The sequence below is a fragment of the Megascapheus bottae genome, chromosome 15 (assembly GCF_031878675.1).
Source record: "Megascapheus bottae isolate mThoBot1 chromosome 15, mThoBot2.hap1, whole genome shotgun sequence".
NCBI lineage: Eukaryota > Metazoa > Chordata > Mammalia > Rodentia > Geomyidae > Megascapheus > Megascapheus bottae.
In genome coordinates this window covers 1,675,555-1,697,863 of record NC_143523.1, presented here as the reverse complement: position 1 = coordinate 1,697,863, position 22,309 = coordinate 1,675,555, and the positions used below count along the sequence as shown (strand labels likewise).

The window sequence follows — 22,309 nt, the reverse complement described above, 5'->3', positions numbered from 1 at the left end:
CACGAGACATCTTCACAAGACATCTTCACATGAGACATCTTCACAAGACATCTTCACACGAGACATCTTCACATAAGACATCTTCACACAAGACATCTTCACAAGACATCTTCACACGAGACATCTTCACACAAGACATCTTCACAAGACATCTTCACAAGACATCTTCACATAAGACATCTTCACACAAGACATCTTCACAAGACATCTTCACAAGATACCTTCACAGAAGACATCTTCACACAAGACACATTACACAAGACATCTTCCACGAGACATGTTCGCACAATACACCTTCCATAAAACATCTTCCTGAAGATCTGCACAGCAGACACCTTTCACAAGGCGTCTTCCACCACACACCTTCCACAAAACACCTCCCATAAGACATCTTCACACAATGCGCCTTCTACAACACAGGAAAGGCAAGAGTTTCTGGGGCCACGTGAGCCTGCAGAGAAGTGTGTTTGGGGGGGGGTGCTCAATCCCTTCAGAGGAACCAGCCTTTCCAGCAGAGCCAGAGGGCAGGGAACGGGGTCCACAAATACACCGTGGGTTATTCTGTGTGGCAATCCCAAGAAGTAAACCTCATGCAGAAAGCATGCCCAAAACGGATACAGACTCTCTAGTTATGTGTTGCAGGACTTCACAAAGTTGTCCCTAGTTCCTGCAATACTATGATGACAGTGGGACCCAGCGTGGTCATGTTAAGTAGTGACAGCTTTGTTTGTTCTGTGAAGCGTCCCCTAGCTCAGCCAGGTCCATGGAACCTCTGCTTGGGGACAGCCCTGCAGCCTTGGCCTCTGGGGCACACACCAGAAGGAAGCATTGTGTGGATATGTGGAAAGGTTCTTATGATGCTCATTAAAAGAGAAACTGAGAGATAGCTTCAAGTTGAGCCTCCCACACCCGCTCATCCCAGTCCCTGGGGAGAGCCCCTCCCCACCCCTGGGCACGGGGCGCGGGGCCTTCCAGCTGCCACGTGGGCCTCACTGTCCGTGTGAGTGGGTCCACATGCATGGATGGCACTTGACGCAAAGCTTAGATCCCGCGGTTCTCAGCCCGCACTCCACTTTTAAAAACCTGACCCTACAGCGAAACAAGAACAGTGACCCTGGGAGTGTATGGCTCTGGGGTTGTGAGCTGACGTGGCCAGTATGGGGCCAGCATCACAGTACCGCCATGGCCCACGCAGGACTGGGACACGCTAACACCAGCGTGTCACGAGTCACTGAGAAGACTATCCAGCCACAGGCTTTTGAGATTTTACTCTGCGATGTGTCATCATCACTCATGCATATTTATATTTAAATGAAGTAGTGAAGTGGCATTAACTTGTAAATGGTCTGAGAATCCGACTGCACAACTCACTACTCCCAGACTCGGCCGTCTGCAGATGCGGACGCTGGGCCTGCACCACTGCAAGCACCAGTGCAGCCCGGCTCCCTTAGGACGGGGTGGATGAAGAGTGCATTCCAGGACTCGCTTGTGAGTCCACTGTATATTTTATAATAGTCACGTGCCATTATTCTTGAGTGGCCCCGTGTATTTATTATGAAATCAGCATAAGTCACCCTACAGAACCAGTGAGAAGTACTCTGTGGACCTCTGTATAGTCGGTACAAGGGCAGAACATTAAGAAAATCTGATGCAACCTGAGAGTCAAGGTAACGCCCTCCTGTCACTTATTGACTCGTGCCATCATCCTGACGTCCCAGTGACGTCCTCACACTTCAGATGATGAGGTGATCTGGACTGCAACCAACCCATGAGTAAACGAGGGACCTGGCTGCTGACACGGGCACAGGAACACAGCCACACTCCCGGCTAGACCATGGACGGTCCACAAGAACCTGCCATCACCCTGACCACAGACTGTCCACAAGAACCTCTACCACCTTGACCATGGACGGTCCAGAAGAACCTGCTACCACCCTGACCACAGACTGTCCACAAGACCTGCTACCACCCTGACCACAGACTGTCCACAAGAACCTGCTACCACCCTGACCATGGACTGTCCACAAGAACCTCTACCACCCTGACCACGGACGGTCCACAAGAACCTCTACCACCCTGATCACGGACGGTCCACAAGAACCTCTACCCCCTGACCACGGACAGTCCACAAGAACCTCTACCCCCTGACCACGGACGGTCCACAAGAACCTCTACCACCCTGATCACGGACGGTCCACAAGAACCTCTACCACCACCCTGACCACGGACTGTCCACAAGAACCTCTACCATCCTGACCACGGATGGTCCACAAGAACCTCTACCACCCTGACCACGGACTGTCCACAAGAACCTCTACCATCCTGACCACGGATGGTCCACAAGAACCTCTACCACCCTGACCACGGACGGTCCACAAGAACCTCTACCACCCTGACCACGGACGGTCCACAAGAACCTCCACCATCCTGACCACGGACGGTCCACAAGAACCTCTACCACCCTGATCACGGACGGTCCACAAGAACCTGCTACCACCCTGACCACGGACTTTCCACAAGAACCTCTACCACCCTGACCACGGACTGTCCACAAGAACCTCTACCACCCTGACCACGGACTGTCCACAAGAACCTCTACCACCACCCTGACCACGGACTGTCCACAAGAACCTCTACCATCCTGACCACGGACTGTCCACAAGAACCTCTACCATCCTGACCACGGACTGTCCACAAGAACCTCTACCACCCTGACCACGGACTGTCCACAAGAACCTCCACCACCCTGACCACGGATTGTCCACAAGAACCTGCTACCACCCTGACCACGGACGGTCCACAAGAACCTCTACCACCCTGACCACAGACGGTCCACAAGAACCTCTACCACCCTGACCACGGACGGTCCACAAGAACCTCTACCACCCTGACCACGGACGGTCCACAAGAACCTCTACCACCCTGACCACGGACGGTCCACAAGAACCTGCTACCACATTGATCACGGACTGTCCACAAGAACCTCTACCACCACCTTGACCACGGACTGTCCACAAGAACCTCTACCATCCTGACCACGGACGGTCCACAAGAACCTCTACCACCACCCTGACCACGGACTGTTCACAAGAACCTCTACCATCCTGACCACGGACGGTCCACAAGAACCTCTACCACCCTGACCACGGACTGTCCACAAGAACCTGCTACCACCCTGACCACGGACTGTCCACAAGAACCTGCTACCACCCTGACCACGGACGGTCCACAAGAACCTCCACCACCCTGACCACGGATTGTCCACAAGAACCTCTACCACCCTGACCACGGACGGTCCACAAGAACCTCTACCACCCTGACCACGGACTGTCCACAAGAACCTCTACCACCACCCTGACCACGGACTGTCCACAAGAACCTCTACCATCCTGACCACGGACTGTCCACAAGAACCTCTACCACCCTGACCACGGACTGTCCACAAGAACCTCTACCATCCTGACCATGGACGGTCCACAAGAACCTCTACCACCACCCTGACCACGGACAGTCCACAAGAACCTGCTACCACCCTGACCACGGACTGTCCACAAGAACCTCTACCACCACCCTGACCACGGACTGTCCACAAGAACCTCTACCACCACCCTGACCATGGACTGTCCACAAGAACCTGCTACCACCCTGACCACGGACTGTCCACAAGAACCTGCTACCACCCTGACCACGGACTGTCCACATGGCCCTGCCCCGCCCACACCACCGGCTTCTCACACAAGCTCAAGCCCACAGAGATGTACTCCCACCTCCCCATCCCCAGACAAGGCATACTGGAGTATGGCGTGGATCCAGCTTTTTCGCTCTTCCATATCAAAAACCTTCAATGCGACTTAAGCACAGAGTCTTATCATGAGCGGCTCTGCCCGGCCTTCTTCCCCATCCCAGTCCCAAGCCCTGCATCAGGATTGTTTAGAAGGCCCCTGTGACATCGTCATCATTCTAGTGCCTCTATGTACATTTCAGGAATATCTCTGAATCACAATATTGCTTTAAAATACACACACACACACACACACACACACACACACACAGAGCTGGATTTCCGTGGCTCACACCTATAATCTTTACTACTTAGGAAGCTGAGATATGAGGATCATTCGAAGCCAGACCAGAAGAAGTTACTTTGAGACTCCTATCTCTAATTAACCACTCAAAACCCCAAAGCAGAGCTGTGGCTCAAAGTGGTAGAGCAGAGGAGCTCAGGGAAGTGCCCAAACCCTGAGTTCAAGCCCCACAACGGACATAAAAACAAACCCACAAATATAACTTATCCTATAAATTAACATGAATCCCTACTGTATTCATAAAACTACGTTGTTGAACAGCAACCCAAGATTATAGAATATATTTTCAAAATTAAAATTATTAAATTCATGCTCAGTAGCTCAACTACTGCAATTATCTCCATTTCGAGGGGGTGGTTTGTTCAAATCAGAATCAAATAAAATCCATGCTTTTAGCGAGTATATATTTTAAGTGTTTCCTTTGGGGGGGGGAATCCCTAAAAGGTGGGTTCACAAGAGCGAGTTTCAGTACTGTAATAGTTGACCTTTAAGTGTGTAGCTCTTTGACATCTATGCAGTCCTGTAACTCCTCCCATGGTCAGATAGGTGTAGATCCCCCAAATCTTCCCTGAGCCCCTTGTGCACTGCCCGAAGACTTCCCAGTGCCATTTGCACTTTCAGTCCTAGGATCCATGTGCTTTCTGTTCTTAGTCTGGCTTTTCACAGGCTGCCACAAAGTGGAGCTGAATATGACATAACCATTTGATTCTGCCGTCTCACACAGCATAATGCATTCGAGACTCCATTGTGATGTTGCATCAGCCACAAGTTGTTCCTTTTCATTCAGGTGTCACAAGCCGTCTCCTAAGCAGAGTTGCAGTAGAGTTGTGTCTGAGTCTGCTCTGTCAACACTGCGAGTTGATCTCAAAAGTGACTGTACCATGTGGCATTCCTCTAGCAAAGTACAGACAGGCCAGCGGCTCTGCCCCTGCACCGGCACGTGTCAGTTTCCTGTTTAAATCACCCACCGCCACCCTAGAGGGCCGAGGACGCCTGGAGAAGGGGAGATCTGGCCGTACACCACCCTGGGCCATCTCCAGGGGCTGGCGCTTGGTTCCTATATTTTGTTCATTTTTGTTGGGTTGTTTGTTTTCTTGTTGACTCATGTTCTTTGTACAATCTGGTTCCTTGTCAGATCTGTGATTATTAATCTTTTCTCCCAGCATGTGCCTCTTTCTTTTATTAAACATGGTTTTTATAAAAAAAAAAAAACAACAGCTTTTAATTTTGATGAGTTTCAATTTATCAGTGTAATTTCTGCCATGGCTCACGTTTTGGTGTCATTTCTAAAAAGAATCTCTGCCAAGCCTGCTCACAATGTTTTGCTTGTGTACTTTCATTCAGAAGTTTTATTGATTTTAGGCCTATCATTTAGTTTGGATTACTTTGTAGTCTGATGTAAGGGACTGATCAGGATTTATTTTCAAGATGGTTCTTCAATTGTCCTCAAACTATTTGTTGGGAAGATAATCATTGCTGGATTTTCTATGTACCTTTTTCTAGACTCAGTTGTTGGTCTGTGTCCGCCTCACAGGCAGCTCTGCACCTGCGCTCTGCTCGTCTTCACCTCTTCACCTCTGCACCTGCGCTCTGCTCGTCTTCACCTCTGCACCTGCGCTCTGCTCGTCTTCACCTCTGCACCTGCGCTCTGCTCGTCTTCACCTCTGCACCTGCGCTCTGCTCGTCTTCACCTCTGCACCTGCGCTCTGTTCGTCTTCACCTCTTCACCTCTGCACCTGCGCTCTGCTCGTCTTCACCTCTGCACCTGCGCTCTGCTCGTCTTCACCTCCGCACCTGCGCTCTGCTCGTCTTCACCTCTTCACCTCTGCACCTGCGCTCTGCTCGTCTTCACCTCTTCACCTCTGCACCTGCGCTCTGTTCGTCTTCACCTCTTCACCTGCGCTCTGTTCGTCTTCACCTCTTCACCTCTGCACCTGCGCTCTGCTCGTCTTCACCTCCGCACCTGCGCTCTGCTCGTCTTCACCTCCGCACCTGCGCTCTGTTCGTCTTCACCTCTTCACCTCTGCACCTGCGCTCTGCTCGTCTTCACCTCTGCACCTGCGCTCTGCTCGTCTTCACCTCCGCACCTGCGCTCTGTTCGTCTTCACCTCTTCACCTCTGCACCTGCGCTCTGCTCGTCTTCACCTCTGCACCTGCGCTCTGCTCGTCTTCACCTCTGCACCTGCGCTCTGCTCGTCTTCACCTCTTCACCTCTGCACCTGCGCTCTGCTCGTCTTCACCTCCGCACCTGCGCTCTGCTCGTCTTCACCTCCGCACCTGCGCTCTGCTCGTCTTCACCTCCGCACCTGCGCTCTGCTCGTCTTCACCTCCGCACCTGCGCTCTGCTCGTCTTCACCTCCGCACCTGCGCTCTGCTCGTCTTCACCTCCGCACCTGCGCTCTGCTCGTCTTCACCTCCGCACCTGCGCTCTGCTCGTCTTCACCTCCGCACCTGCGCTCTGCTCGTCTTCACCTCCGCACCTGCGCTCTGCTCGTCGTCACCTCCGCACCTGAGCTCTGCTCGTCTTCACCTCCGCACCTGCGCTCTGCTCGTCGTCACCTCCGCACCTGCGCTCTGCTCGTCGTCACCTCCGCACCTGCGCTCTGTTCGTCTTCACCTCTGCACCTGAGCTCTGCTCATCTTCACCTCTGCACCTGCGCTCTGCTCGTCTTCACCTCTGCACCTGCGCTCTGTTCGTCTTCACCTCTTCACCTCTGCACCTGCGCTCTGCTCGTCTTCACCTCCGCACCTGCGCTCTGCTCGTCTTCACCTCCGCACCTGCGCTCTGCTCGTCTTCACCTCCGCACCTGCGCTCTGCTCGTCTTCACCTCCGCACCTGCGCTCTGCTCGTCTTCACCTCCGCACCTGCGCTCTGCTCGTCTTCACCTCCGCACCTGCGCTCTGCTCGTCTTCACCTCCGCACCTGCGCTCTGCTCGTCTTCACCTCCGCACCTGCGCTCTGCTCGTCTTCACCTCCGCACCTGCGCTCTGCTCGTCGTCACCTCCGCACCTGAGCTCTGCTCGTCTTCACCTCCGCACCTGCGCTCTGCTCGTCGTCACCTCCGCACCTGCGCTCTGCTCGTCGTCACCTCCGCACCTGCGCTCTGTTCGTCTTCACCTCTGCACCTGAGCTCTGCTCATCTTCACCTCTGCACCTGCGCTCTGCTCGTCTTCACCTCTGCACCTGCGCTCTGTTCGTCTTCACCTCTGCTTCAGCCCCACCCAAAGAAGTCCAACTCCATTCCGCCTCTGTGAGCCATGGGCTCCTCTCCATGTCTGCTTTTCTCTTTGAAGGCTGCGGTGGCCATTCCACTGCCTTTCTTTTCCACACTAGTTTCTGCAGCAGGTCATAGGAATCTCCACATAGCTGGGGTTTTATTTGGGTTGGCTTGAACCCATGTGGAGAGAGTCAGCATCTTCACAGGTCTGCATCACCCCCTCTGCCAGTGCCTTTTTTGTTTTCTCCTGTCAGTGTTGTGGGAGGTTTGAAATGCGCACAGCTTGCTGTTACTCTTTAAGCATTTTATGCTTTGTGCTATTTTAATTCTACTGCAATTTTCATTTCTACCTGTTCAGAGATACAGGTGAGAGCTATACAATCACCTTGAAATCTACAACCCTGTGAGCACCCTGACCCTGCATCAGATAAAAAGACAGCTTTCTTATCCCTCCTGGATCCATATTCCTTCCTCCTCTCCCTTCCCTCCATCTCTTCCTTCTTTTTACCGTCCCTTTATCCATTTGCTCTTCCTGTATTCTTTTTTACAGAGCCCCTTCTTGGCACACATTAGTTGTACCAGGGGCACTGCACACATTCGCCCTGTGCCCTGTGACGCTCACCTCTCCATCGCGCAGCACTGGAACCCATGTCTTTGTTACCATCCACCCGTGTGAGTGGGGGACTTTGGTCATCTTCCCTCTCCTTTCTCTCACCCTTCTCCCATCCGGTTCCCACGTCTACTCCACCTCCACAAGAGGATCTTTAACTTAGCCACTCATTTCTTAATGTGGGGATGTTAACTGAACCACGAATGTGACCGTGGTTCTCCTTATATATGTGTATACACACCCACACACCCACCCACATGTATATACACACATCTATAATTTACATACTTTTTGAACGGATCATCTTCTCGTCACTCTCTCCCATCAGAATCCCGGCCCCACAGCTCCACCACTCCTATGGGGCATGTTTCAGGGCTCACCACTGCCATCCCGCCCATCTCCACCCCCAGACTCTCCCGGGTCACTGTCCTGTTCTTTGCCCCTTTTCCCACTGTCCAGATGAAATGTCTGCAGACACCAGAGCAACTTCACACTGAAGAGTTGAAAGCACAAAATTTTGCCTTCTCAGCTTCCTTGGAGCGGTGTCTCTTCTCACTTCTCCTCTCCTTCTCTTCCCCTCTCTTCCTTTCTTCCTTCCATCCTTCATACCTCCCCTCCTCCTCCTTTCTCACCCTTCCTTTCTTCCCTTCCTCTCCTCTCCTTCCTCTTTTTCTTTTCTTTTCTTTTGTTCTGAGATAGAGTCTTGCTATGTGATTCTACTCCTGCCTCCTGAACGCTGGGATGACAGAGGTACACCGGGCTAACCACACTTTCTCACGTGTTTTCTAGATCTGTGGAAAGATCGCATTGTCTGTCCTTTTCATTCTTCGGGACATGATGTTTGATCAGTGTAATGCATTGCTGGATCCGCTGCCTTCAAGCATGCGCTGGTGAAGCACACAGGCTGCGTTACCCTCGTGCCAGAGGAAGGCAGACGGCAGGAGCAGGGTGGAAATGCCACTCTGCTTTGTGGCCGGGGGAAGCTCCTCAATCTTCAGCCCGTGCTGAGTGGAACTGATGAGTGGATCTGTGGGAGGTTTTCCTCTTAGGGAGAGTTTAACTCTGCTGGAAGATGCAACCGTGAGGACTCCAGGATTGATTGCAACAATTGTTCTCAAAACTCAGTTTGGAGGGTTATTGATTTTCTTTGTGTTTTTATGTTTTTAATTTCTTTGTTTACTGCTCTTATCTTTTCCTTCCTTGGGCTTCTTGCACTATAAGCAACTCTCCCTCCTCTAGTTTAGGTGAAGCTTAGATGATTGGTTTGAGACTCTCTTCTTTTCCAATGCAGATATCTTCATGCTCTAAATTTCTAGTGAAGCACTGCTTTATCTGGGCCTCACAGGATTTTTTATATTGAATTTCATTTTCACTCAAATCAAAACATTTTCTAATTCTCATTGTCTCTGACTCATGTATTACTTAGGTGTGTTTTGTTTGTTTTCTCAGACGTTTGGAGGTTTTCTATTGTTTTTTCCGATATTGATTTCTAAGTTAGTTCTTCAGAGTCATAAAAGAAAAAGTAAATTTGCTTTTCATCACTCATATCCTGTCAGGTTGCTTTACAACCTACGATATGGAGGTGACAAATGCCGTGTGTGTGTGTGTGTGTGTGTGTGTGTGTGTGTGTGTGTGTGTGTGAAGTGCCATCCGATGGGAGGCGTGTGTGTGTGTGTGTGTGAAGTGCCATCTGATGGGAGGTAGTGTCTGTACCTGTCCTGCCTGGGATGCTGGGCACAATCCTGTCTCCTCTCAGGTTCTGACGACATTCCACCTTCTTCCTGGTGGGCGGGGGAAAGCCGGATGCTGAAGGCTGCAGGGCGGGGCCGCTCTGTTGAAGGAGCCAAAATGCTCCTGCTGCAATCACTGTGCCTCCGTGGCTTGTTTTCTTCTTGTGTAGTTGCTTTGTATCCCCGGTCACACTTTCCTTCTGAACGCTTATTTTTCTGGTAGTCCTGCTGTCGCTCTCCACGTCTGGCTACTTTCCTGTGTCAACCCCTCATTCCCCTCTGAATCCATCCCACGCCTGTCTTCACCTTAACACTAGCCTCTTACAGTCACAGCATACTTGGGGTGAAAATCTGAACCCTCTGTCTTGTATTAGGGAGTTTGTACCTGAATATTTTAATCTACTACCTTACAATTTATTTGGTACATTTGTTCCATCTGTACCTTGGCCATTTGCTTCTCTTTGTAAGTCTTCTTTTGGGTGGACTGGGTATTTATTATGATTCCATTTCCATGTCCATCATTTTAAAATCACCGGTTAGTTTATTTCCTCACCACTTTAGGGTCCTGTTTTATGATTCGCTGTGTATGCCTCTATGTTCCTACAGAAGGAGGAGAAGTGCAACGTGGACCAAACTCACCTCCACAAGCTCCACCGTCAGCCCGTCCTTCTGGGAATCCTGTGAGGACTGGCACACTGTGGCTTTACACACGCACATGCTCTACTGCTGCGTGCTGGCAACTGTACACACATGCTCGCTCCACTGCCGGTCTTTGCTCTACACACAGTTGTTCTTAACAAAAGTCACAGAAAGGAAAAGAATCACACCCCTCATCTCACCACTCTCTATTTTCCCATCTGGAAGCCGGTTCCTCTCTGCTACCATGTTACTTCTTATTGACAAAAGTAAAACTTTATAAAAATTTTCCCAAATAGCTTATGTTTCACGTATTAACTATATTGTCATGATGTGAAAATTGAGAAAATGTGAGCAAACGTGTAAAAACTCCTCTCGGTAAGTACTGGAGCGCAGGCTCCATTCAGACAAGGACGCGCCAATAAGAAACAAAACACAGATGTCACACCCAAAGCCAAGAAGCAGAACCAAACAGAGGTGTAGCACGAAGAGGCCATGGAAACATGGACATGGTATCATGATGACAAAAACGCAAAATCCAAGCATGCTGAATAGCACATTTAAAGGGCAAAGGGAGAAGCTGTGGTGTTAGAGAACCATCTAGAGAGTAAAACTCAGGACAGGGCGAAACCCAAAAATCATGCGCTGGATGTGGCCAGAGTCAGATTTCAGGTGTGTGTGGACCCCATCCATGGCTTTCCTTCCTGCAGGTGCCAGAGCCATTCTCACAGGGCCTCCCCTTCCTCCCCTGCGGTGCTCCCCGTGGTTCTCCACGCTCTCTGATCTTTACATGTGCTGAGCCACGCAGCCATGTCAGTAGCCATGTCAGTCTGCACTCTCTCCCCCGGTCACAGACGCCTGGTGGGCGGGCGGCCACCCGGAGCAGCCCGGATGCAGCCTCTCCGTCCCGAGGACATCAGGACCCCGCCCCGTGAGCAGTTCCTGTGCTCTCCTGGTGCCCTCTCACTCCGTGGCCGTGCTACGACACCTGAGTCCACCCACAAGGTCTTCTTGGTGCGATTCAGAACCAGTTTTTACCACGAATCCAATGGCTAGTTTTCCAAAGCATCTGTGCATTCTTAAAATTATCTTCTGAAAATGATCTTTCCACACAGAAGGCTGGGTTTGACTTCATCTTCTACTGCTTCCGTAGGGTATTTCACTTATTTGTGTGTTGTCTTTGTTGATTATCCCCAAACAAGGGCCCGGGAGCACCTGAATGTCCACTGAGATTCCCTATGCTTCCTAACAGGCCGTGACGCTGTGTCTTCCTGGGAAGAAGGGGACTCGCGTGTGGAGGGAGAGCAGACACGGGGCAGGCGGCGGAGCCGTGGCACATGGGCTTCAGATGTGTGCCCTGGTCCCTGGCCTCATTCCTGCTCCCCCGTCCCGGATTGGGCCTGGCTGCCCAGAAGGACCTTATCCTGCATCCTTTCTCAGTTCAGTTCTTCATGGCATCATTATGAGCCATTTCCTCAGATGCATTGTAGTGACTAACGTGGATCCAGTACAGTTCCAGCTTTTCTTCTGTTACTGTAGAACTTGAGTTGAGCGAGACACGGGCCTGGGAGAGCCCCACTGCTGCCACTCTAACTGCAAAGAGTTACCGAGAGGGGACTGGCCTAACGAGGAGAGTAAAGGTGGTCGGTGCCGGCCATGCCTGTCCGTGCTTGAATGTGGCTGAAATCCTCCTCTGGGTGCGGGCGTAGTGGTGGGAGGTAGCATGAGCTCAGGGTGAATTAGAATAAAGGCCATTGAACACGGACAGATTTCAGAAGGCTTTCTAAGTTTATTCAAGCCCTGCTATACTATTCAGACCATTGCACCACGCAGTTAATTCTTAACCCGTGATTGGTGAAGGAGGGAACTATGCAATGGTACTGAGTTTCCAAGGTCTGCCTGGGGCCTCCAGGTCAGCGGATGCCAGGCCAAACTCGGACAAAACCCACTGCACCCTTCCCTGGAGCTCACACTTCCCTGAGTTCACAGTATAAACCACCACTAGTTCTAAGAGATCCAAGCATACTTTAAAAATACTTAAAGGTGGGGCCGGGAGTTTGGCCTAGTGGTTAAAGTGCTTGCCTAGCATGCATGAAGACCCGGGTTCGATTCCTCGGTACCACATATATAGAAAAAAGCTGGAAGTGGTGCTGAGGCCCAAGTGGTAGAGCTCTAGCCTTGAGAAAGTCCAAGGACAGGGATCAGGCCCTGAGCTCAAGACCAGGACTGGCCAAAAAAAAAATATCTAAAAGTGATTATTCCATAAAAATTACTATTTACCCAAGAAAAGAAAGGAATTTTAGACCACAGGGTCTGTTCAAAGTGAGGGAAGCTCTGAACTCACTTTTCCACATCTATGGAATTCTAATTAAGCCTCTTTGATTAATTTGAGGATCAATAAACTATGTCTGACTCTAAAGCCCCTTATTTCTAAATATAAAAATGTATAATATGATTAATCAATGTCTTATGTCAAGTATGCAGCATATTCATAATTATATCTCTAATGTAACATACTATGCATTTCTAATATAAGTATGCACACTTATCAACTTACAATAAGATATAAAATGTAACAGCAGTTTCAATAACATACCCAAATGTTACATATAAATGTCTTAACAAATCTGTAATTTCTACCTAGGTTTGATAAAAGTAAAATGATATGTTTTAATGTTTAACTGACTTAGGGTTCACCACATTTTTTCGTTACTCTCCCTGGCTCTCTGCTAAGCAGTTAATAACACATAAACAACTAAGGGAAATTCAGTGTTTGCTTTTCAAAACTGAGCAATTTCTAAAAATTCTGAAATTTATTAGAAAGAATAAAAATTTTAGTGAAGCATCTCAAAATGAGTCACTGTTATTAAATTACCTTTGCTGGGAGATGCATTTCTCCCAGAAGATAAATAAAACTGTGTTATCTTCATTTATGATCCTTAAGTCAAAAACCAAGCAAAACAAAGAAGAGCTATGAAAATGAGCAAAGGTAAACCAGGTGAGAATGAAAGATTATTCTAACACTGCTGATGCTTGTAAGAAATATTATTTTATCTTTTCTAGTGGAGAAGTCAAAAGGAAACAGGAAAATTAATGGATGCTCTTTGAATAAAGCATCACCTCTCTGCTGTGACTGAAAGTATATGATCCCCATACGACAGAAAAATCTAGAAGTGTCCATGAGCTGCTCAAGCTCCTCCACAGAACGGGATTCCTGGGAAGGCTGAGCTTGGAAATAACAGCGTTCAGTGATGAACCAAGAGTGGAAAATCCCCCAAATGTTTTGTTGAAATTTTATTTTATGTTTAAAACTAGTCTGGTTGGTACCTTTGGTGAGAGTCGTGGCCAGCTCATTAAAGATGAAAACATGATTCTCTCAGGTAGCCAGAGCCATCGAGATTCATTTAAAGCCACGACTCCCTCCTACCATGCTTGACGTGAAAACATTTCCATTGTCATTAAATGAGACAGGGAAGATGGCCATCTGAGTATAAAATGACTACAAAGATATGCATGTGTGGTGATCCATCAGATTTCAATTGATCAATAATCACAATTGCAAAGAAAGAAGGTAGGCTTCAGCCAAGAACCATTAGGCTCTTAAAAAAAAAACCATATTATTCTTCCTGAGCTCTTGCTAAGCAAGATTCATAGCTAATTGGAATAAACATGTAGCCAAACAGAGAAAACAAAGAGACCTCCTGTTTTATCCACAGAGACACCTCCTTATTACTAAATTCCACAGACACATGTTGAGGTGAGCCTGGTAGGTAGGAAATTACGGGGAGATAATGCAATTCCGAAGTCATAAACTATTCCATGATGGAAGGGCTGAAGACAGTTTGGGGGCTGCCGGCATTTGCTTCCATAATACAATCACCTGTGGAGGTGATTTTACAAATCAATGGAAAAGTTCACCTGGTGATTTTCTTTTCCCGTTATGATCTGGGTTTGTGACACAATCTTTCATCCAAGAGTTGTTTCTGAGGACTCTGTTCCAGGACACATGTTTTCTCAGGTCACTAAGCTCCAAGGACAGAACACAATCCACCTTCTAAGAGGGGTGCTCAACAGCCATCTGTACCTTCACCTCACACGCGATGGCGGCACTCAAAGTTCTGGCAGACCAGACCAGCAGCACTGCGGTCACGAGTGGACTGGTCAGTGGGTGCTCTCATTGACCCCAGCCTGCAGGACACATGGTCCCATGCTCAAATTAGAGCTTCGTAAACCCGGTTCTGTTCAAACCCTTCAGCTACACCTTTCCTCTTAAAAGTAGACCCAGCCATCCAAAAACAGTCATGGACTCCATCTTTTAAAAATAATTCAGTGAAACCATCTATGAGAGTTTACCGAGGTGATTGTACGATCCTTTCACTAACACACACACACACACACACACACACACACACACACACACAAGCAGGCATGCCATCGTTACTTGGGCACTGACCTGGTATGGGCTGCGGTGCTATTATCACGGCGGGGAGAGGCCTGGAGGCGGGAAGCGGCCTGGACAGCGACAGGGCTACTTGGCTTGCAAGAACATGAGGCTTTTCCGGCCCGAGGAACAGTATTGATTCCTCAGGACGAAACCATGTTGATTCCAGGGCAAAGGAATTATTTAAAAAGATCTGTCCAAAACACAAGGCAAGCACAATATTTAAGACAAGGTACCGAGTGATAGATACAGATAGATATTATCTCACACTGATTAAATGCTGGGTGCTCTACTCTTAGAATCTCTAAACAAGCCCAGTTCTAAGACTTAACACAAAGGGCTCCCTAGGGACCATGTGCTAGCTGGAAGCTAAAGATGGGACTAGACTCTATCTATAAACCCAACAGCCAATTTATAGGTTGAAGAATCAGTCAGTAAGTCATTACTTCATGTGTTATAGAACAGACCATTAGAATGATGAAAGAAAAAAGAGCAGTAATAGCAAGAAAACCTCACATTTTATTATAGAGATATTAAAAGCTAGATTTTGGTCAATGGTTACAGATTTTTAAATCCTCAAAAACTAAAGTATAGGCCGGGAGTTTGGCCTAGGGATAGAGTGCTTGCCTAGCATGTATGAAGACCCTGGTTCGATTCCTTGGTACCACATACATAGAAAAAAGCTGGAAGTGATGCTGAGGTTCAAGTGGTAGAGCTCTGGCCTTGAGAAAGTCCAAGGACAATGCTCAGGCCCTGAGCTCAAGCCCAGGACTGGCAAAAAATAAATAAATAAAGTCAAAATATCAAAAGCTATAAAGTAGAAAATGAAAAAACATTAAAAAATTAAAGTATAAATTTTGGTTTTCAAATTGGAAATATGACATTTTCTATGGGATCCAAGTATGTTAAACTAGAATAGAATGCCAGTCTCCCTCTTCTGATGTTTTTGAATCTGATTCTGAAGGGATTTCTAGCTCTCCCTCTCTCTCCACAGATAGATAGATAGATAGATAGATAGATAGATAGATAGATAGATGGTCTATCAGAAAATCTTATGTTAATTCAGTAATGCCTAACAACATACTGATGAAAAGTTCACTTATCCAATTTCTCATTTACCTTGTAATTAGGCATCCTTTTCTCCATCCAACTTTTCCCAACAGGCGGTGGCAGAGCAGAAGGGCAGCCATGGGGAAAAACAGGTACCAACTCCACAGTGGAGGAGGGGGGCGGTGCCACTGAGGGAGAATGACCGCCAAGCAGCCACTGGAACCCCAAAAAGAAAAGAGCACAGCGTCTGTTAGCCCAGCGGCCACTGGAACCCCCAAAAGAAAAGAACACAGCGTCTGTTAGCCCAGCGGGTACTGGAACCCCAGAACAGAGCAGAACAGAGCACAGCATCTGTGAGCCCAAAGGCCACTGGAACCCCAGAACAGAACAGAACACAGCATCTGTTAGCCCAGAGGCCACTGGAACCCCAGAACAGAGCAGAACAGAGCACAGCGTCTGTGAGCCCAAAGGCCACTGGAACCCCAGAACAGAACAGAACACAGCATCTGTTAGCCCAGAGGCCACTGGAACCCCAGAACAGAACAGAACACAGCATCTGTTAGCCCAGAGGCCACTGGAACCCCAGAACAGAGCAGAGCAGAACAGAGCACAGCGTCTGTGAGCCCAGAGGCCACTGGAACCCCAGAACAGAGCAGAACAGAGCACAGCGTCTGTTAGCCCAGCGGGCACTGGAACCCCAGAACAGAGCAGAACAGAGCACAGCGTCTGTGAGCCTAGCAGGCACTGGAACCCCAGAACAGAACAGAACACAGCATCTGTTAGCCCAGAGGCCACTGGAACCCCAGAACAGAACAGAACACAGCGTCTGTTAGCCCAGAGGCCACTGGAACCCCAGAACAGAGCAGAGCACAGCGTCTGTGAGCCCAGAGGCCACTGGAACCCCAGAACAGAGCAGAGCACAGCGTCTGTGAGCCCAGAGGCCACTGGAACCCCAGAACAGAGCAGAGCACAGCGTCTGTGAGCCCAGAGGCCACTGGAACCCCAGAACAGAGCAGAGCACAGCGTCTGTGAGCCCAGAGGCCACTGGAACCCCAGAGCAGAACAGAACAGAACAGAACAGAGCACAGCGTCTGTGAGCCCAGCGGGCACTGGAACCCCAGAACAGAGCAGAGCAGAGCAGAGCACAGTGTCTGTGAGCCCAGCGGCCGGCGCACCTGTGCCCCGATGCCCCCTAACTGCCTTGGTGAGAAGGAGACCCCCTCGTGCCCTGGTCCAGGACTCGAGCACGTGTAAACGGGTGGGAATTGTGTGGCCAGTTCTCCAGTCAGCACAGCACGGCATGACACGGCACGGCACAGCACACTGCCCAGGCCGCGGACTCCACATCCACCCGCAGCTCTGCCGGCCATGGCTGTCTGTGGTCCTCCCCGCCCTCTCCGTCCTCCCAGTCCTCCCCCATCCTCCCCCATCCTCCCCGTCCTCCCCCGTCCTCCTCGCGCTCACCGTCCTCTGTCCTCCCCAGTCCTCCCCCGTCCTCCCGGTCCTCCCTGCCCTCCCCATCCTCACCGTCCTCCTCCCTCCTCCCCAGTCCTCCCCTTCCTCCTGGTCCTCCCTGCCTTCCTCCCTCCTCCCCAATCCTCCCTGTCCTCCCAGTCCTCACCGTCCTCCCTGCCCTCCCCATCCTCCCGGTCCTCTCCATCCTCCCCTCCCTCCCGGTCCTCTCCACCCTCTCGGCCCTCCCTGTCCTCCCTCCTCCCCAGTCCTCCCGCCCTCCTCTTCCTCCATCCTCCCCAGTCCTCCCCGCCCTCCTCCCTCCTCCCCAGTCCTCCCGGTCCTCCCTGTCCTCTCCTTCCTCCAGGTCCTCCCCATCCTCCCTGCCCTCATCCTCCTCCCCGTCCTCCCCATCCTCCCGGTCATCTCGGTCCTCCTCCATCCTCCCCAGTCCTCCCGGTCCTCCCCTCCCTCCCCTGTCCTCCCAGTCCTCCCGGAACACTTGGTATTTTCGGGATGGAGGGATCTGGCGTCCAGGTCCCGAGCCTCCCCGGTTCTCCCGCACGCGCGAGCTCTGGAGCGGGGCGAGCCCGCGTGGGCACGGCCGGGGCGCGGCCCGGGGAGGCCGGGGAGGCCCAGGGAGGACAGCGCCAGGGCGGAGCAGCGCCTGCGGGGCGGCGGGGCGGCCGGGCTTCCGCTCCACACGGGGTCTGCGGCCGGGGACGGCTCGGCGGCCTCGGCTTCCCCTAGCGGCGACTCCGCGCACCGCGGCCCGGAACGGGGCAGAGGCCGCCAGGTCCTCCAGAAAGCGACCGGAGCGCGGCCGTCCCACCGCGTCCCCTCCGCCCGGCCGCGCCCGCCACGCCCGTCCCCGCGGGCCGAGCGCACGGGCCCCGGCGGCCAACCGAGCGGCCCACGCCAGGCGGCCGCGCGCCCGGCTCCGCCCGCGCCCGCCACGGGTCCCTCCCCTCGGGCCGCGGCTCTCCCGCCCGCTCTCCTCGCGGGGACGCGGCGGCCCGGGGGCCTGGGCGGGGGAGGCGCCCGTCCGGACGCCCGCGGTCCCGGCTCGCTCTCCCTCCGCGCCCAGCCTGGGACCAGTCAACTTCCCGGGCCGCTGGGCGCGGCGCTCCGGATGGCGGCCTGCGCGGGGCCGAAGTTGCAGCGGCCGCGGCGCGGGACCTGCGGCGCGGGTCTCCACTGCGCTTCCTCCAGCCGGGAGGGAGGCGCGCGGGGGCTGCCGCGAGGCGGGGCGGGGCGGGACGCGGGAGCGGGAACTTTCTTTCCCATGCATGGCCGCCCGCTCGGGCAGCAGAGGGAGAAGAGCGCGAGCCCCGGGGGTCAGCGTCGCCCTTCTCCGGGCCACAGCTGCGCCCCGGGGCCGGGAAGCCCGGGCAGGCGCGCCCCGGGCCTGGGGCAGCGGGGCCCGAGCGAGCGCGGCCCGAGCCGGGTTGGGGACGTTACCTGTCCGGGGAGCAGCGGCTGGTGCGCGGCGGCGGCGGTGGCGGCGTGCTCGGGCGCAGAGGGCAGCGGCAGCAGCGGCAGCAGCGGGGGCAGCGGGGGCTCGCCGGGCGCTGGCCAGCCGGGCAGCCCGGGCAGCAGCGGGGCCACGGCGGGCTGGGCCGAGGCGCGCAGCAGCGGCGGGGGCGCGACCCCGGCGCCGAGCCGGAGCAGCCCCGCCGAGCCCGGCACCATCCAGATCCAGGGCGGCGGCGGCGGCGGGTCCGCGTTCATCGGCCAGGGGCCGGGCTGCCGCCGCCGGGGCTGCCGGGGCCGCTGCAGCGGCCGCCGCCGCCGCTGGAGCCTGGCGCCCGCCAGCATCCTACATCCCCGCGCGGGCGGCGGCGGGGGCGGCGGGCGCCCGAGGTGCGGGCCGGCGGCGGCGCGGGCTCCGGAGCGCACTCTCCGGGCTCCGCCGCGCGGCTGCTCGCTCCGCCCCTGCCCCGCGCGGGGAGCCCCTCCTCCTGCCCGCGCCCTCCCCTCGGAGAGCGGCCGCCCGCGCCCCCCGCCCCGCGCCCCGGGGCCCGGGCGCAGCGCCAGGCCCCGCCCCTCGGCCCTGGATCCCCCGGGGCCGCGGGGCGCGCGGGGCGCGCGGTGGGTAGGACGGCGAGGGCGCTGGCGGCGAGGGCACCGGGCGCGGGGGCCGGGAGGCGAGGGAGGAGGGTGTGCCCCGCCCCGTCCCGCCGACCTCCGCCTCCCTCGCCCCTGCAGCCCACCAGGCGGCCGCTCTGGCCCCGGTGTCCGGACGGCGCGCACAGCCCCGGCCCGGCAGGCGATGGGCAGCAGGCGGCGCGGGGCGGGCGCGTCCCGCAGCCGGCGTGGAGCGGGGGCGCCCGCGCTCGCTACCCGGTTTAGGGGAGCTGGGCGGGGGCCTGGGGCGCCGTGGGCCGCCAACCCGAGGGCGGCGTCTGCACACCTGGCCTGGGTGGATCTCTCTCCTGCACACCTGCCGGACCTCGAGCACTTCCTCACCCTAACCGACGCCCCGCGCGGCCTCAGCACCGCGGGCCTGGCGCCCTCTTCTGCCGCGGCGCTGCCCAGGCGGCCCCCGCCCCGGCGCAGCGCACCAGGCGGGGGTCTGGGGTTCTGGGGCCGGCACAAGACGCCCCCAGTGGGGCGCTCGTCCCCGCGGGGCCCTACCGCGCCCCAGGCTCGGGGCCGCGCCCCCCTCCGCGCGTCCTCCTGGCTGCAGCCTGGGCAGCTGGAGGTCAAGGACGGACTCCTCCTGGAGGACTCGGCCGCTCGGCGCTGGCCGCCAGACGGCGCTCGCCCCCGCGGCCGGCTGCGCTCCTGCGGCTCCCGGCTCGACAGCGGCCGGGCCCGGCTCCGCGGCTCGGCCGGCCTGGGCGATGCGCGCCGCAGCAGGCAGGGGCTTCCCGGTGCTCCGGGGGAGAAGCCCGAGCGCCTGGAACGGCGTTGGGTCCGAGCACTGAAGGGGCTCCGGGCGCGCACGTGCAGCGCGGACCGGAGAGCCCTGCGAGGGTGGAAGGCCGCCGACCTCCGCCCGCCCGCGGCAGCCCCTCGGGTGGAAGCCCCAGCTCCCAGGGGCTGGCGTCGACTCCTTGGGCTCTGGTGGCCTGCCGTGGTTCCGGGGCAGTTCTGGGCACATGCTAATTACCATAGCGGGCGTCGCCAGGTTTTCCTCTCACAGAGGCTTTTCAATTAGCAGGTGGCTAGTATTCTCTCTCTCTCTCTCTCTCTCTCTCTCTCTCTCTCTCTCTCTCTCTCTCTCTCTCTCTCTCTCTCTCTCTCTCTCTCTCTCCCCCTCCCTCCCTCCCTCTTCCTTGCTCCCTCCCTCTCTCTCATGCAAAAGTACTGGCAGGAATTTTTTTTCTCACTGAAGATGGGAACGCGTTGAAGATTAGAAGGCCCATCCGCCTCCTCCAGCCTTAATTCATGTGCACAAAGCTCTGCGCGCTTATGGCCCGCTGACTCTCCAGGCGGGCGCTTCTCTGTTCCCAGGCTCAGGACGGCAGCCCCCAGGGGTCTTGTCCATCTTGTTCAGCTTGGAGGGCCCACACATGGGCCCCAGGCTCCTGGAAGGCCAGGGCCAGCCCCGATGGGGTGCCCTGCAGTCTGTTTGCAGTCTTACCTACATTCCTGCCTGGCCATGCTTGAGCGGCCAGTCCCCTGGGTCACTCACCCGGCATGTTCCTGCACGGACTGCCGGGCATGTTGAGCCCATGAGGCCTCAGGCTGCTCTTGAGCTAGGAACAAAACTAGGGCTTCTGCTCCCAAACCGCCTCCAGTGACCCACGCCTTTGCTGTCATCTTTCATCTCCGCTTTTGTGTCAGACTCATTCCTTTGATCACAGACCCCTATGTACCCAAGCTCAGCTGTGCCCACGCGTCTCCACTCCATGTGTGGAGCCCACAGGAGTGGGCACCAGTTCTGTTGCCGGAGCCTACTGTTCACTGCTGCAGGGAGGAGGCAAGAGAGCAGCTTCTGCCCGCTCATGTGCCCCTTACCTCCACGCAGCAGTGCTATGCCCTGTGGGTTAGAGACACCTGCTGTCAGACACCCTCACCTCAGGAGAACTCAGCACAGACCAGCCCAGTGGTGGTGACTGTGTGTCTGGAGCCAGCTGTGAAAGGCAGGGGCTGTGAGGAGGGGTCCCCGTGGGGCTGCGTTGGGGCCAGGGCGTGGAGAAGCTGCTCCGCCCTGAGCGAAGCCTCCCTGCCAGGCAGCTGTGTGCTGCAGGCCATCAGGTCTGTCAGAGCAGAGGATGGACTTGCCTTCTATAAACACACGTCCTTGGTCTCCCTGTAAAACTCAGTAAGAATCTTGCTCTGTCAAGTGTTTTATGTGCAATCTAGACTCAAACTCTCCCAGCCAATAAAGGCAACCTGCAATCTGTCCTCATATTTAGGCAAAACCAGCAGGAATTTCCAGCTAAGGTGAAAGAGAACACTTCGTAAGCAGGAGGCCGTCCCCAGCAGAAGACACGTGAGCTCCCTGCAGCTGTGCCATGCTAGTGAGATCGGCTTGTGCTTTCCCTTTCCAGAGAAAACAACAGGGGATGTTGGGAGATCAGTGGAATGAGATCTTGCAGCCTGGAGAGGTGGGTTGTTGTTGTTGTTTTTCTTTTTCTTTTATTTTGTTTTTCCAAGTAAGATGGAATGAATCTAAAAAGAAGAGAAAAATGAAAACGCTTTCTCACAGAGCTGCAGAGTTAAAGTGACCACAGGGGCAGCAGAGGAGACTCAGGACTGAGGCCCCTGGGCAGTGCCAGCCACTGCCCACTCTCCTTCCCAGGTAAATCAGGATCCAAGGGTCCTTCCTGCTGGACACTCACCACCCCAGCATGCTGGGGCTGGGGGAGAGCGGCCAGGCCACCCAGGGGCTGGCAGAGGCCGGGGACCACTGACTCCTGGCGTGAGAAGGAGGGTGTGGAGGAGATTTCCTGGGCCCTGCGAGGCTGGACTCCACACAGCTCCCTTTCCAGGCCGAGGAGCTGTGGCTCCAGGGGACACCTGGACAGACCTAGCTTTGTCATGGGCAGAGGCTTCAGTCTGGAGTTTAGAAGCAAGGCTCTGGGAGGAGCTAGAACTGACAGTGACCGCCACTGACCTTCCTCATGGCCTTTCAC

At 54.3% G+C, this 22,309-nt stretch overlaps 1 protein-coding gene across 1 annotated transcript in view; it reads right to left on the bottom strand.

The window, feature by feature from the left end:
* The window catches only part of Tcerg1l (transcription elongation regulator 1 like), a 145,056-nt gene extending 126,543 nt beyond the window's left edge, over positions 1-18,513 (bottom strand). The window contains exons 1-3 of the mRNA XM_090346825.1: positions 17,725-18,513; positions 15,840-15,986; positions 14,733-14,913 (exon numbers count right to left, since the gene is read on the bottom strand). Of these exons, the coding sequence (XP_090202951.1) occupies positions 14,733-14,913; positions 15,840-15,986; positions 17,725-18,513 (1,117 nt within the window). The remainder of the gene's footprint in view (positions 1-14,732; positions 14,914-15,839; positions 15,987-17,724) is intronic.
* Between the last annotated feature and the right edge of the window lie 3,796 nt (positions 18,514-22,309).